The 15,236-nt window shown below is 39.1% G+C and overlaps 1 protein-coding gene across 10 annotated transcripts in view; it reads left to right on the top strand.

The window, feature by feature from the left end:
- The window catches only part of hemk1 (HemK methyltransferase family member 1), a 193,164-nt gene that overhangs the window by 175,087 nt on the left and 2,841 nt on the right, over positions 1 to 15,236 (top strand). For 9 of the 10 annotated variants that reach the window (XM_063068215.1, XM_063068209.1, XM_063068211.1 and 6 more), the window contains one exon: positions 755 to 868. In XM_063068215.1, coding sequence (XP_062924285.1) covers positions 755 to 868 — 114 coding nt within the window. Of the gene's footprint in view, positions 1 to 754; positions 869 to 7,889; positions 8,241 to 15,236 lie in introns of those variants that run through there. The other variant, XM_063068210.1, reaches the window with a different exon arrangement.

Consider the following 15,236-nt stretch of genomic DNA (forward strand, 5'->3'; position numbering starts at 1 on the left):
TACATTTTAAAAGTACATCATTATAATTTGCTCTGAGGAACTGGCAATACAAATTAAGTTATTTTAATTCTCTCCCCAAATTTGTTATGTAGTTATGCTTTATGTCCCAGGATACAAGAGTATTGGAAGCAAATATTTGAGGTCCTATCGAAGGTCTAAAGGTTCAGATAATACCAGACCCCATTTTAATAATTTTTGGAACTTCTGCGAGGGCAAATAAATTCCAGGCTACCCAGCAACAACTCCTGACCTATGGCATACTTAATGGAAAGAAACTCACACTGATATTCTGGAAAAAGGAGGAAAATCTCATCACTCAGACAGTGGCTGGCTGCATTAATAGATACTCTGCATCTTGAGAGGATAAGATACGTTATCAAGGACAGACTCAAGGAATTTGAAAAAATCTGGCAACCGTCACTGTTGTATTTAGAAGAGATTGACAGCTGAACTAAGCGTGGGGGTGGGGTGGGTAGGACCTAAACAGCACATACTGGAGCGGCGAGGGGAGGGTAGGGCTGGGAAGGGGAAAGGAGATAGGGTGGTAGGGTTTCAGTTGCTATTTGCTTGTTTACTAAAATCATTTGATTTTCATTATGTTATAAGAAAGAAAAGGAAAAAGAAGCATTGTACTCTCGGACATTGTTGGTTGTGGTTAAGCTGATGTTGCTTCACAATAAAAACATTTGAAACAATTCTTTCCCTGGAAATCCTCGTTCCATTGACCTCACATCAAGCTGCTTCTTTACTCCAGGAAGGTTTTCCTTGAGGTCGATCCCAGGCATCCTGTGATGATTGAAAATTGGCTTCAGGAATGTCCCAGGCTGCAGCTCAGCTATCTAGCCACTCACCAGGACCTCTACGGAAAGTAAGCATCATTTTTGTTTTGTTAAATTAGCCTATTTAGAATCCACCAAATAACTAACCACTAGAAAATGCTAAATGAGTCACATAGACCAACAGGTATGTCTATGGAGAGCAAAGTCCTGAAGAAGGGACTTAGCCTGAAACATTGACTGTGTGTTCATTGCCATCGATGCTGCCTGAACTGCTGAGTTCCTCCAACATTTCTGTGTGTGTTGCTATGGGGAGCAATGGTCAGGTTTGGACATGACGTGACTTTGAGAAGAATGTGAATAATTAAGGTGGTCATTATCATCATTATGTGTCATGTCGTATGTGGTGGGCGCTCATGGTCTTGTGACCATGATTGTTCTTGGCAAAACAAGGTGGTATGTTTCTTGAAAAAAAATAGAATTATGCATGAACAGAGTGGTGTGCGGGATCACATTTCTGAAGTTCAAAGTAAATTTATTATCAAAATATATATTCGTCACCATATACTACCCTGAGATTCGCTTTCTTGTAGGTATTCACAGTAGCAGACATCCCACCTCTCCCGGAAGTTCTGGGAGTCTCCCGCATATTAATAGTGGCTCCCTGATGCCCGCAAATTATATAAAATGTCCCGGAAATCAATTTTTTTGAGAGAGAGAGAAGGAGAGCAAGTGCAAGAGAGACCATGAGAGAGAGAGAGCGAGCGTGAGAGAGAGAGCAGTGCGAGAGAGGGAGAGAGCGTGACTGCGAGAGAGATAGAGTGCGCGAGAGACAGAGAGAGAGAGCGCGAGAGCAAGAGAGACCACGAGAGACAGCGAGTGCGCGCCATGGCAGAGTGTTTCAAAAAAAGAAAATATAAAACGTACATCACCCCAGAGTACCCTAAAGTGTACCCCTGCCTAATAGGGGTCAAAATAATGACAGTGTTGCTGGCTGCACTGTTTGCAACAGTGACTTTTCTATTGCCCATGGTGGGTTAAGACTGTAAAAGACGTGTTGAGATGAGTTTAACAGGTGTCATTCGTTCATTAGCATAGCTAACATTATTTAAACTAGCTGGCTAGCTGCTAAGGAGATACTCTATTGCAGACATCCCACCTGTCACGGAAGTTCTGGTAGCAAATTGATGGTGCTACCTCCCTGAAATAAGTTTTTTCAGGGTGGGATGTCTGCAGTGGATACAAAGAAATACAACAGAATTGATGAAAAACTACACACAAAGACTAACATGTACCCAAGGTGCAAAAGAAGACAAACAAATAAACAAACAAACAAATACATACATAATACTGAGAATATGAGCTGCAGAGTCCCTGAAAGTGAGACCATAGGTTATGTTCAGTGATGAGGTGAGTGAAGTTATGCACGCAGGTTTAGGAACCTGATGGTTGAGGGTTTAAAACTGTTGTGCTGCTCCTTTCCTGATGGCAGCAGCGAGGAGAGCATGGCTAGGATGGCAGGGTCCTCGATGACGGATGTTGCTTTCTTGTGGCTGCAGTTGTGCTCAATTTCAAGGCAATAGGAGGATCTGTTCAAGTGGTGAACAGTATTATAAAAGTCAATGCCAGTGGTTTTCTTAGCATCAGTTATACACTGAATCTCTGTAAAACGTAAGTGAGACTGCAGTTTTTAGCTGGGAGAAGGGGAAGTTCATTTCTTAAGTAGAGAGCTGAATTCACAAGAAAGCAGTAGTGGGAACTTATGTGTGAGAGTGGCACATTGATACTTACGTCTGAAATAAATGCAGAAAATGGTAAAAGCATAAACACGAACGATTCTGCAGATGCTGGAAATCTCAAGCAACACACACAAAATTTTGGAGGAACTCAACAAGTCAGGCAGCATCTATGGAGGGGAATAAACAGTTGATGTTTCGAGCTGAGATTCTTCAACAGGACTGAAAGGAAATGGGTCAAAAGCCAGAACAAGAAAGTGGGGAGATGGGGAGGGAGTACATGCTGACAGGTGATGGGTGAGACCGCGTGAGGGGGAAAGTTGCATGGGTAGGGGGAAGGAGGATGAAGTAAGAAGCTGGGAGGTGATGGGTAGGAAGAGGTGAAGGTCTGAAGAGAAAGGAATCTGTTAGGGGAGGACAGTGGGCTATGGAAAAAAGGGAAGGTGGAGGGGCAGCAGAGGGAGGTGATGGGCAGGTGAGAAGAAGGAAAGGAGTGAGAGGGTAACCAGAATGAGAAAGAGGGGAGAAATCACCGGAATTTAGAGAAATCGATGTTCTTGCCATCAGGTTGGAAGCTTCCCAGAAGGAATATAAGGTGTTGCTCCTCCAACATGATTGCGGCCTCATCGTGCCAGTAGAAGAGGCCATATACTGACATGCTGGAAGGAGAATGGGAAGTCGAATTGAAATGGGTGGTCACCAGGAACTCCTGCCTATTGTGGGAGACAGAACTGAAGCAAAAGAGAGGAGTATAAGATTAGTTGTGGGAGATCCAGAACATAGAACAGTACAGCCACAAGACAGACCCTCCAGCCTACGATGTCTCTGTAAGCCACAATGTCCAGATAAAATAAACAAGGAAAAAGAAACCAGGGGCCCATGGGCCAGTCCTCATCGGAGGATCAGTGGCGAAGAGGGTCAGCAACTTTAAATTCCTCGGTATTATCATTTAGCAGGGCCTATCCTGGGCCCAGCACTTATGAAGAAAGCATGGCAGCACTTCTACTTCCTTTGGAGCTTGCAAAGATTTGGCATGACACCTAAAACTTTGACAAACTTCTAGAGACGTGTGGTGGAGAGTGTATTGACTGGCTGCATCACAGCCTGGTATGGAAACACCAGTGCCCTTGAACAGAAGATCCTACAAAAAGTAGTGGACACAGCCCAGTCCATTATGGGTAAAGCCCTCCTCACCATTGAGCGCATCTACACAGAGCATTGTCTAGGAAAGTAGCATCCATTATCAGGGACCCCAAACACCCAGGCCATGCTCCCTTCTTGCTGCTGCCAGCAGGAAGAAGATACAGGAGCCTCAGGGCTCACAGTACCATGTTCAGGATACGTTACTACCCCTCAACTATCAGCCTCCTGAACCAAAGGGGATAACTTCAACCTCAACCTCCACTTCAACCTCATCATTGAAAAACTCCCACAACCTAGAAACTCACTTTCAAGGACCCTTCACCTCATGTTCTCGATATTTATTGCTTATTTATTTATTTTATTTTATTTCTTTTTGTATTTGCACGGTTTGTTGTCTTCAGCTCACTGGTTGAATACCCAAGTTGGTGTGGTCTTTCATTAATTCTGTTATGGTTATTATTCTGTTATGGATTTATTGTGTATGCCCACTAGAAAATGAATCTCAGGGTTGTATATGGTGGCATATATATGTACTTTGATAATACATTAACTTTGAGCTTTGATCTGCTTGTGTGTGATCCCTATCCCTCCATATTCTGTACGTTAATGTGCCTTTATAAATGTCTCCGTAACAACGCTATCATATCTGCTTCCACACCACCCCCACAGTGTATCTCAGGCACCTGCAACTCTCTAACAGTACTAGGAGACGTGTTTTACCTGCATAGTTGTGAAAGTCAGGGCTGGAGACAGCGGTTGAAGCAAAGACCATATCTACATTTTGGATAAGATATCAAAGTAGTGCAGATTTCTCCTCTGCTCTTTATTCATGAAAATGTCTAAAGAAAATATATACTCAAAAATACATGGATAGGATGAGAAGGGTATGGAGGGCTGTGATCCAGGTGCAGATTGATGGGACTAGGGAGAATAATATTTCGGCATGGACTAGATGGGCCAAAGGGCCTGTTTCTATGCTGTAGTGCTCTGTGATTCTAAGAACTGTGCATGAAGTTTGTTCGCTATGTGCAGTGAGGTATGAATTGGGCAATCATGGTCTTTCTACAGAAGTGGTTTGCCATTGTCTTCTTCTGGGCAGTGTCTTTACAAGACGGGTGACCGCAGCCATTATCAATGCTATTCAGAGATTGTCTGCCTGGCGTCAGTGATCACATAACCAGGACTTGTGATGTGCACCAGCTGCTCATACGACCATCCACCACCTGCTCCCATGGCTTCACATGACTCTGATCAGTGAGGGTGCTAAGCAGGTACTGCACCTTGCCCAAGGGTGACCTGCAGGCTAGTGGAGGGAAGGAGCACCTTTCACCTCCTTTGGTAGAGATGCATTGTCACCCCGCCTGGAGTCAAATAGCTTAAAATATGGTGTTTCACTTCCCAAAATAATTATCTAATAATGATGTAGTTTCTGGGAATTGTACTTTGGTCTAAATTTCCAACTTGATCACTGTTAGTTTAACAGACATATTTTTGGAAGGTTCCTCCAGCGCTCTCCTGTCCCACACTGCCAGGCCCAGTTAAAACAACCTTTCATCATCTACTATTTATTCATCTATTGAGATCTAACATGAAGTAGAGCTTTCCAGCCCTTCGAGCCACGCTGACCAACAACTCCCGATTTAATCCTGCCTAGATATGGAGCAATTTTGGTTCAGAATGCTGCTGTTGTTCGCTTCAATTGTTTACGTTTTTTTTTTCTTTCTCTTGCGCATCGAGTGTTGGTCTTTTATTTTTTTTTCTTTAATTGGGTTCTTTTGGGTTTCTTGCTTTGTGGCTACCTGTGAGAAAGCAAATCTCAAGGCTGTGTGTTTTATACATTCTTTGATAATAAATGTACTTGAATCTTAAATCTTGAATTTACAATGACCAATTAACTTGTCAACTGGTACGTCTCTGGACTGTGGGAGGAAACCAGAGCACCCGGAGGAAACCCACACAGTCACGGGGAGAACGTACAAACTCCTTACAGGCGGTAGCGGGAATTGAACCTGAGTCATCTCTCCTGTAAAGCGTTCTGCTAACCACTATGCTACTGTGGTGCCCTATTATTGTTGTGCTGTCAACTAAACAAAACCTGATTATTTCTTTATTTATACATGATGTTTATTTTCAATATTCAAGATTGCTTACTGCCATTCTTCAGTGCACAAGTGTAAAAGAACAAAAGTGATAAAAGAAATCCTATAAAACACAATGCACAAGTAACTGTTCTTTTTAACAATCTGATTGTATGTATAATTAAATCTATATAATCAGATTTAATCTAATCTAATCTAATATAAAGTGATGCTACGTGACATGTATGTAATGGTGGTGATAGTGGTAGTGTGTGGGTTAATGGGTGGAGGTGTTGATCAGCCTGACGGCTTGGAGGAAGTGACTGTTTTTGAGTCTAATGCTCCTGGCGTGGGTGCTACATAGACTCTTCCCTGACCCGTAAGCTGTGTGGGTGGGATTCTTCATGATGTTGCTGGTCTTTTTCCAGCACCTTTCTACACATATATTGGTTTTCTGTCGATTGTTGCTTGCGCCGTCTCCAGAATGAGAATCATGAATTCTTTTCAGATGCCAGGCTACTCTAGGGGCCTTTCAATTCTTTCCCTAAATGTGTTCCTGCAGTCAGCACAACGTCAGAACCACTCAGGCTGAAGCTCTGCGTTCCCATCTTGCTTGAGTCTTCGTGTTCTGACCTGTGTTTTCGTACTGTGGGTTTCAGCTTTTGGATTACTCCCTTGGATTTGGTTGCCCTGGATCACTTCTGTAAACCCACTGCCTGTGCCTCCCTTATCCTTTTCCCATCGCAAACAATGCATGATACTGAGGGTGGACTTGTTTTTATGTTGCTTCCCCAACACCCCTAGACTAGAGCCAACAAGAGGACATAACAATCCCTGTCAACCTCATTCTCCTGCCTTCTCCCCATAATCTTGGATGCCCTTACTAATCAAGAACCAGTCAAACTCCATTTTAAATATACCCAATGCTTGGCCTCAACAGCCATTTGTGGCAATAAGTTTCACAGATTCACCACCCCTTGGCTGAAGAAATTCCTCTTCATCTCTGTTCTAAAGGGACATCCCTCTATTCTGAGACTGTGCCATCCGGTCCTAGACACTCTTGCAAACATCCATTGTACATCTGTTGTATCTACACCTTTCAATATTTGATAGATTTCACTGAGGCCTTCTTCCCCCATTCTTCTAAACTCCAGCAAGTACAAGTCATATGATCATTCTCGTGAATCTCATTGGGATCCTCACCAATGTTAGCTCATCCTTTCTTACGTACGGGGCCCAAAACTGCTCACAGTACTCCAAGTGTAGTCTGACCAATACCTCAGAAAGTGTCAGTTCTACATCCTTCAAAGTTGTTGGTGAACGCAGCAGGCCAGGCAGCATCTCTAGGAAGAGGTACAGTCGACGTTTCAGGCCGAGACCCTTCGTCAGGACATCCTGATGAAGGGTCTCGGCCTGAAACATTGACTGTACCTCTTCCTAGAGATGCTGCCTGGCCTGCTGTGTTCACCAGCAACTTTGATGTGTGTTGCTTGAATTTCCAGCATCTGCAGAATTCCTCGTGTTTGAGTATTACATCCTTGCTTTTATATTCTAATTCTCTTGAAATGAATGCTAACATTACCTTTGTCTTTCTTGCTACCAACTCAATTAGCAAATTAACCTTTAGAATTCCCAAGTCCCTTTCCGTCTCCGATTTCTGAATTGTACTTTGAAGTATCCAGTTCCAATGATCCCAAAAGGTCAACACAGCATCATGGGCTGAAGGGCCTGTACTGTGCTATAATGTTCTATCTACGTTCTAATTCCTAAGGTTCCTCTTTGTTTTTTTAACCAAGCTTTTGTTCAGTCACTTTTCATTGAATAACACCCCTATAAAGCATTTTGAAGCATTTCCTGTGATAGAAACAGAATTTCAATGACAGTTAATTTTAGAATGTAGAGCGAAAAAAAACGCTGGATCAATTCAACAGTTCATGCAGCATCTATGAAGGTACTGCAAAGTAAAGCCTTTCCAGAGCACAGAACACCCTCACTGAGCCTTCGGGAGAGGACGTTAATTTACAACCATGCAAAAGAATTACCTCAATACATCAGATCATGGGTAAGGGAATGAAAAATACCTGGAATTGGTGTTGTTTGTTAATGACATGGAAATATCTCGTGGTAATTCACAAATGTCTTTATTTGCATTGCAGGCCACGTTTCTGTGTACTGCAGAAGAAGTTAATACATTGAAGGGCCAAGACCTTACCTCCTCCAGAGAGCAAGATTAGTTATGCAGATGTCTGCTGGGTTTTTTGCCTTGAATTGCTGTCACATGATTGATTGATTGATTAGATATTTGTATTAATAAGCAGGTGTACAAGTGTACCTAATAAAATGGCCACTGAATGTATGGCACCATATACTACCTTGAGATTCCTTTTCATGCAGGCAATGACAGGAAAATAAAGAAATACAACTGAATTTATGAAAAAAAATATACATTAATAAATACATTGGATTCCGATTCATTGGGACAGCCGCTTATTTGGCACAATTCTTACGGAACGAAAACTAATCAAGAAAATAGTTGGGATTCCCATTCATTTGGGACACTATGCCACTTAATTGGGACAGGAGACTGTTGGTGAACTTTCTCTAACTAGTATCAGACGTGTGCACTTGTGTGGCCACTAGACACTATATCACGCTTAGAGCAAGCAGGTTTTAAATAGCGTCAGTTGCGCGTGTTTGTGTTCAAAAACCAGTGACTTAATAATAAGCTCCAACTCACTATAGAATACATCTCAACTTGTATACATATACTATATGTACAGTATACTACATAACACAACTATATTGACATCCACAGCATAGTAAATTTTTAAATTATCCCATTCAGTCCCAAAGATTTAATTGCTGTGGAGGCTTTCTTACTCTTGTGGGATTACGTCCTTCCTGACAAGGGGGTAACTGTGCTTGGCAGGTGAAACTTGTGGCTGTGAAAAGATCTCCGGTTCTGGCACCTCCTCCGTAGTGGTTGTAGGAGTTGACTCCAAGACTGCAAGAAGTGGTTCTGATGGCTCTGGACTCCTTTCTTCCCCTTTTTCTTCTTCTAGTTCAGACATCTTCGTCTTTGTTCACTGGAGTATTCTCTTATTAATCCTTCTATTGTTCCCTTAACGAACTGATCTCTCCTGTTTTCCTCATTCACAACATCATCTGACGAATCCTCTGTTGTTGTATCTCAATTGACTCCTTTTTTTTCGGCCTTCCATTCATCGAGCTGGACTTTGGTCTTCGCATCTACTTGAAGACCCTCTCCCACCAGGCTTGTATGGAAACTTGGCTCATTGCCGGCCCCGCTAAACAGCCACTGGACTCAACGGAGGGAGGGCCACCTTTCATAAACAATACACATCTAGGGTCAATGTGATTTGGGATTCAGCCAAACAGGAACATCGTGATGTTCTGATTAAAGAAACCTTCATTTGGGCTAATGCTGTGTAAATACTGCCCATACACAATAATCGGTCGGCACAAAATAACAGATCATATACCCATAAAATTATATAGAAAGTCTATTTACAAATTTCAGGAGACTTCCGGTAGCGCTCATGGAGTGAAGTCGCGTTCTTGACTCGCTCCATTACCTCTGAGTTTTTTTTCTCTATGGTCAGCTATACTTTAATTAACCATTAAGGCATCAATTTTTACAATACTTTGAATTAAACTGAATTCTCTGACAATTGGAAGATACTTAGATCTGCTATGTCTAAGAACGGGAAAAACGGCAAGGATGGTAAACCTCCGGTTAAACCGAAAGCTACGGATCTCCCTCCGACTGAATCACCGGTGACTTTGAAAGCGATATCGGAGTTAATTCAGAGGGAAATTTCAACCTCTGTTAGGGAGATGATTCGTACGGAAATTGCACGCTTTGTTAAAGACCTGATTCATACGGAGATCTCAACTAATTTCCAGAAAATTGCCGATTTAATTGATAAGATGCAAACATGTATTGCGGAACATCAGTCGGCTATATCTGATCTTCAAAAATTCGCGCAACAAAGTGAGCTTAAGATGGGGAAAATCGAAGAAACAATTAATGTAATGAAGAAGAAACTTGACTTTTTGACTTTTAAAAACTCTGACTTGGAATCTAGAATGCGACGGCAGAATTTACGAATGATTGGCGTGAGGGAAGCCGTTGAAGCTAACAACCCCATGAAATATTTCTCTCAGCTTTTAAAAGATGCATTCCCTACTGTATTTCCTGACCAACCACCGCTACTGGATCGTGTTCACAGAATCCCCTCATACTCGTCTAGGTCAGATAGACCTAGGCATGTTATCTTACGTTTTCATTACTTTCAAGACAAGGAGAGACTGTTTCGATTCGCTCGATCTAAAGGTTTCATTGATTTTTCGGATCTTAAGTTCCGATTTGTGGAAGATTTCAGTAAACCAATCTGGGACCAACGGGTCCGTTACAGATCCGTGATGTCGGAATTCTATAAGATGGATTTAAGACCAGCGCTGCTGTACCCTGCACGTCTAAGGATTCGCATGTCAGATGGAGCCCTTCGTTTTTTTGATTCTCCATCGGATGCCCAGAGTTATCTGGATCAACTTTCATCTTCAACATCTTAATTGCCTTTTTTTTAATTTTCTCCGTTGATCGGAGGCTGTGAATTGGTTGGTTTTAACTTTTCTGTGCCCTATTTGGGCAGAAAAGTTTACTTTTGATTTCTTAATATGGCTGCTAAACTTTCTTTTTAACTGCGTCATTTCTTTCTTTTCCCAGGGGATTCTGGGTGGTTACTTCCCTTTTGTCATCTTACGTATTTCCTGTGCGGCCTTAAATTTTGTAGTTTTTTTTTTAAATTTTATTCTGTTTTGCTTTTTATAATCACTTTATGTTAATAATCCTATTTTTTTTTGTTGCTGTGTCTATTCATGAGTTTGAGGTTTATTGTGGTTTTTCTTAATATATATTTTCCGGCTTTTGTTCTGTTCTGTGTGTATTCTAATTGAGCTAACTTTTTTTTACTTATTTTTTTACTGTTTTACAATTAGCTGATCCTTTTCATATTTATACCTTTTTTTTAGGGAGCGTATACCGGAAGTCATGGGGGTAGTTTTAGCGCTTGCTTCTTTCTGGCGGGTCTGCTTTAGATTTTGCCTTGGGGTCTTGGGGCGGGGGGTGGTGGGAGGGGCTTCACGTTTTAGTTTGTTTTTCTTTGGGCTATATACATTATTGAAGTACTGGTTGCGTCCTTTTCCCCGGTATCTTTTGTATGTTCTGTTTCCTCTCCGGGTTTGTGGGTCGCGCCTATTGTCAACCCTCCTTGTTGTGGGTTGACTTTAGGATTTATGGAGTCTATTATTAATTTTGTCTCCTGGAATACTAATGGTCTTAATCATCCTATTAAAAGAAAAAAAGTTTTTAAAGTGTTCCGGAGACTTAAAGCACAAATTTTATTTTTACAAGAGACCCATGTACGGAGGGGGGACAGACTACGTTTTTTCAAATTCTGGAAGGGGCAAAAATTTCATTCGAACTCCAATGCTAAGATTCGAGGCGTCTCTATTTTTATAGATTCCTCAGTTACTTTTATACAACAGGATATTATCTCTGATCCGAATGGTAGATTTTTATTGGTTAGTGGTTTACTATTTAATAAAAAAGTAGTTTTGGTTAATGTTTATGCTCCTAATATGGATTGTCCGGAATTTTATAAATCACTGTTTGATCAGTTTCCTAATTTGAACGAGTTTTCATTGATTTGGGGCGGAGATCTTAATACCTGTTTATCTCCAGCTTTGGACCGTTCGGCTCCTTTACGGACTTTACCTAATAAATCTGCAAATTTGATTAATTTTTTCCTTTCTGATTCTGGGTCGACGGACATTTGGCGTTTTCTGCATCCTCAGGAAAAAGATTTTTCCTTTTTTTCACATGTTCATCATTCCTATTCAAGAATTGATTATTTTTTTATTGATTCTCGTCTCATTCCTTCAGTGATTAAATGTGATTATGATTCTATAACCATTTCGGATCATGCTCCACTTAAGCTTTCTATTAAAATTATGGCCAATATACCAAACAATAGACAATGGCGTTTTAATTCGCTGTTGCTTCAGGACTCGGACTTTGTTAATTTTATGAATGAACAGATTGAGCTTTTTTTTACAATTAACCATACAGAAGATATTTCGGTTAACACTCTTTGGGACACTTTTAAAGCCTATATTCGGGGTCAGATTATTTCGTATTCCGTTGCTTTGAGGAAGAAACAAGCAGGAGGAGATGGCAATTGTGGACAAGATTAAAGAAATTGATAAGAAATATGTTATGGCTCCTTCTGAGGAGCTATACAAACAAAGAACTGAACTTCAAATGGAACACAGTTTACTACTCTCGTCCTCGATTGTAAACCAATTAAAGAAAACAAGAAGTGATTTTTATGTTCACAGTGATAAAATTGGCAAGCTGCTGGCTAATCAATTGAAATCTAATTATGTTAAATCTCAAATTAATCAGATTTATAACCAAAATGATCGATTGATATTGGATCATGTGGGGATTAATCAAACCTTTTGTGATTTTTATTCTTCTTTATATCAATCAGAGTCTCCTCGAGATTCTAAATATATGAATGATTTTTTAGATAAGTTAGACTTCCCTCAGATTTCACAGGATATGTCTTCTTTATTAGATACTTCCATTACAATGGATGAGATTAAGAATGTTATTTTTTCTATGAATCTGGGGAAAGCTCCTGGCCCTGATGGGTTTACCGTTGAATTTTATAAATGTTTTGCCTCTTTATTGATTCCTTGGCTCTATAAAGTTTTTGAGGCTTCTTTGAAACTTGGTAAACTTCCGGAATCTTTTAATAGAGCATCAATTTCTTTAATACTAAAGAAGGATAAAGACCCTGCTCAATGTGCATCTTATAGACCAATATCTTTATTAAATGTTGATTCTAAAGTTTTTTCTAAGTTATTAGCAAATAGACTAGAAAAAGTACTTCCTTCTATTATTTCGGAAGACCAAACGGGTTTTATTAAAGGTCGTTACTCTTTTTATAATATTCGTACATTGTTAAATATCGTTTATACTCCCTCACAAAATGTTCCTGAGTGCGTTATTTCTTTAGATGCCGAGAAAGCTTTTGATAGAGTAGAATGGCCTTATTTATTTAAGGTGCTTGAAATGTTTAATTTTAGCTTGAAATTTATATCCTGGATTAAACTGTTATATCACTCCCCTGTAGCCTCGGTTCGTACTAACTCTTTAAACTCACCTTTTTTTCCTCTCTTTCGTGGTACTCGACAAGGCTGTCCTCTTAGTCCCCTATTATTTGATATTGCATTAGAACCTCTTGCAATTGCTATTCGAGAATCTTCAAATATTACTGGGATAACTCGGGGATTAAAGTCCCATAAATTATCACTCTATGCTGATGATTTACTTTTATATATTTCTAATCCTGAGAGATCTATTCCTGCTGTTTTAGAGTTATTAGCACAATTTGGTCTTTTCTCAGGTTATAAATTAAATCTTAGTAAGAGTGAACTTTTTCCGATTAATAAACATCTTCCCTTATATTATAAATTTCCATTTAAATTGATTAATAATTATCTTTCATATCTTGGGATTAAAATTACTTGTAAACATAAAGATTTATTTAAGACTAACTTTTTACCATTAATAGACCATATTACTCAACTTTCATCTAAATGGTTTCCCTTATATTTAACTTTGATTGGTCGTATTAATGCAGTTAAGATGTTTTTTTTGCCAAAATTTTTATATGTGTTTCAGGCATTACCAATTTTTGTTCCTAAATCTTTTTTTGATAAAGTCGACTCTAAAATTTCTTCATTTATTTGGCAGAATAAGAATCCGAGACTGGGTAAAATACATTTACAGAAAGCTAAGAGAGATGGAGGTTTAGCATTACCTAACTTTAGATTTTATTATTGGGCTATTAATATTCGACATATGAAATTTTGGTTACTTGACCGGGACATACTATCTATTCCTAAATGGGTAGCATTGGAATTACAATCTGTTCAGGGTTATACACTTGGTTCTATTTTAGGTTCATCTCTTCCTTTTGATTCGAAACGCCTTAAGCAGGTCTCTAACCCGATTGTTAAATATGCTTTGCGTATTTGGTTTCAATTCAGAAAATTTTTTGATCTTAATCAATTCGGGTTAGCGATTCCTATTTTAGGTAACATATTTTTTCCTCCCTCTTTTACGGATCGCGCTTTTCAAACTTGGAAGACTAAGGGTATTTTACGGTTTTTGGATTTATTTTTAGATGGTTCCCTTATGTCTTTTGAACAATTATCTAATAAATATAACTTATCAAGAATACATTTTTTTAGATATTTACAAGTTAGAAATTTCCTAAGTACTATACTTTCTTCCTTTCCAATGCTTCCTCCTATATATATTTTAGATTCGATAATTAACCTTAATCCATGTCAGAAAGGTGCATCGGCTATGATTTATAATATTATTATGAAACTTAGGAAAGCTCCATTTGATAAGATTAGGGTAGATTGGGAACAGGAATTGGGGCTTACCATTTCTGTGGATGATTGGGGGCAGATTTTACAATTAGTTAATACTTCCTCTATTTGTGCTAAACATTCCCTAATTCAATTTAAAGTGGTTCATAGAGCACATATGTCCAAAGATAAGTTAGCACGTTTTTACTCGCATATTAATCCTTTCTGTGATAGATGTTCGGGGCAGATAGCCTCTTTAACTCATATGTTTTGGTCTTGCCCTACTTTGGAAACTTTTTGGAGAGATATTTTCAATATTATTTCTAAGGTATTAAATATAGATATCTCTCCTCACCCTATTACTGCTATCTTTGGACTACCTAAAATTTCTAGTAATCTTTCCCCTTCAGCCCGTAGAATGATTGCATTTCTTACTTTAATGGCGAAAAGATGTATTTTACAACATTGGAAAGAGCTTAATGCTCCAACTACCTTTTTTTGGTTTTCTCAGACGATTTTATGTTTGAATCTGGAGAAAATTAGAAGTAACCTTTATGATTCTTCATTTAAATTTGAACAGATTTGGGGACCTTTTATTCGATATTTTCATTTAATGTAATATTTACCCTTCTTGTTTTTTTTTACTGTTTTAATGGAGGTTGGGATTGAGGACGTGATTTTAAGTTTAACTCTGTTTGGTTTCAAGTTAGCCCATTGCTTTGCTTTGCTTTTAGTTAGTTGCACGGTGGGTTTTTTTTTGGGGTTTTTTTTTTCTTTTTTTCCATTGATATATATAAAATCTAGTATACTATTATGTTATCTTGGTTTCTTATGCTTAAATTACATTGTTTGTAGTATTTTCTTTTTGGTATTGTTATCTTTTGGAATTTTATTATACTTTAACATTGTATTAATGTTTATATGGCTTACCTTTTTTGTATACTTACTCAATAAAAAGATTTAAAAAGAAAGAAAGACAAATTTCAGCTTTATCGAACAGTTAGTAAGGAAAAGAAAAGGAGAAAAAT

The sequence above is a fragment of the Mobula hypostoma genome, chromosome 15 (genome assembly GCF_963921235.1).
Source record: "Mobula hypostoma chromosome 15, sMobHyp1.1, whole genome shotgun sequence".
NCBI lineage: Eukaryota > Metazoa > Chordata > Chondrichthyes > Myliobatiformes > Myliobatidae > Mobula > Mobula hypostoma.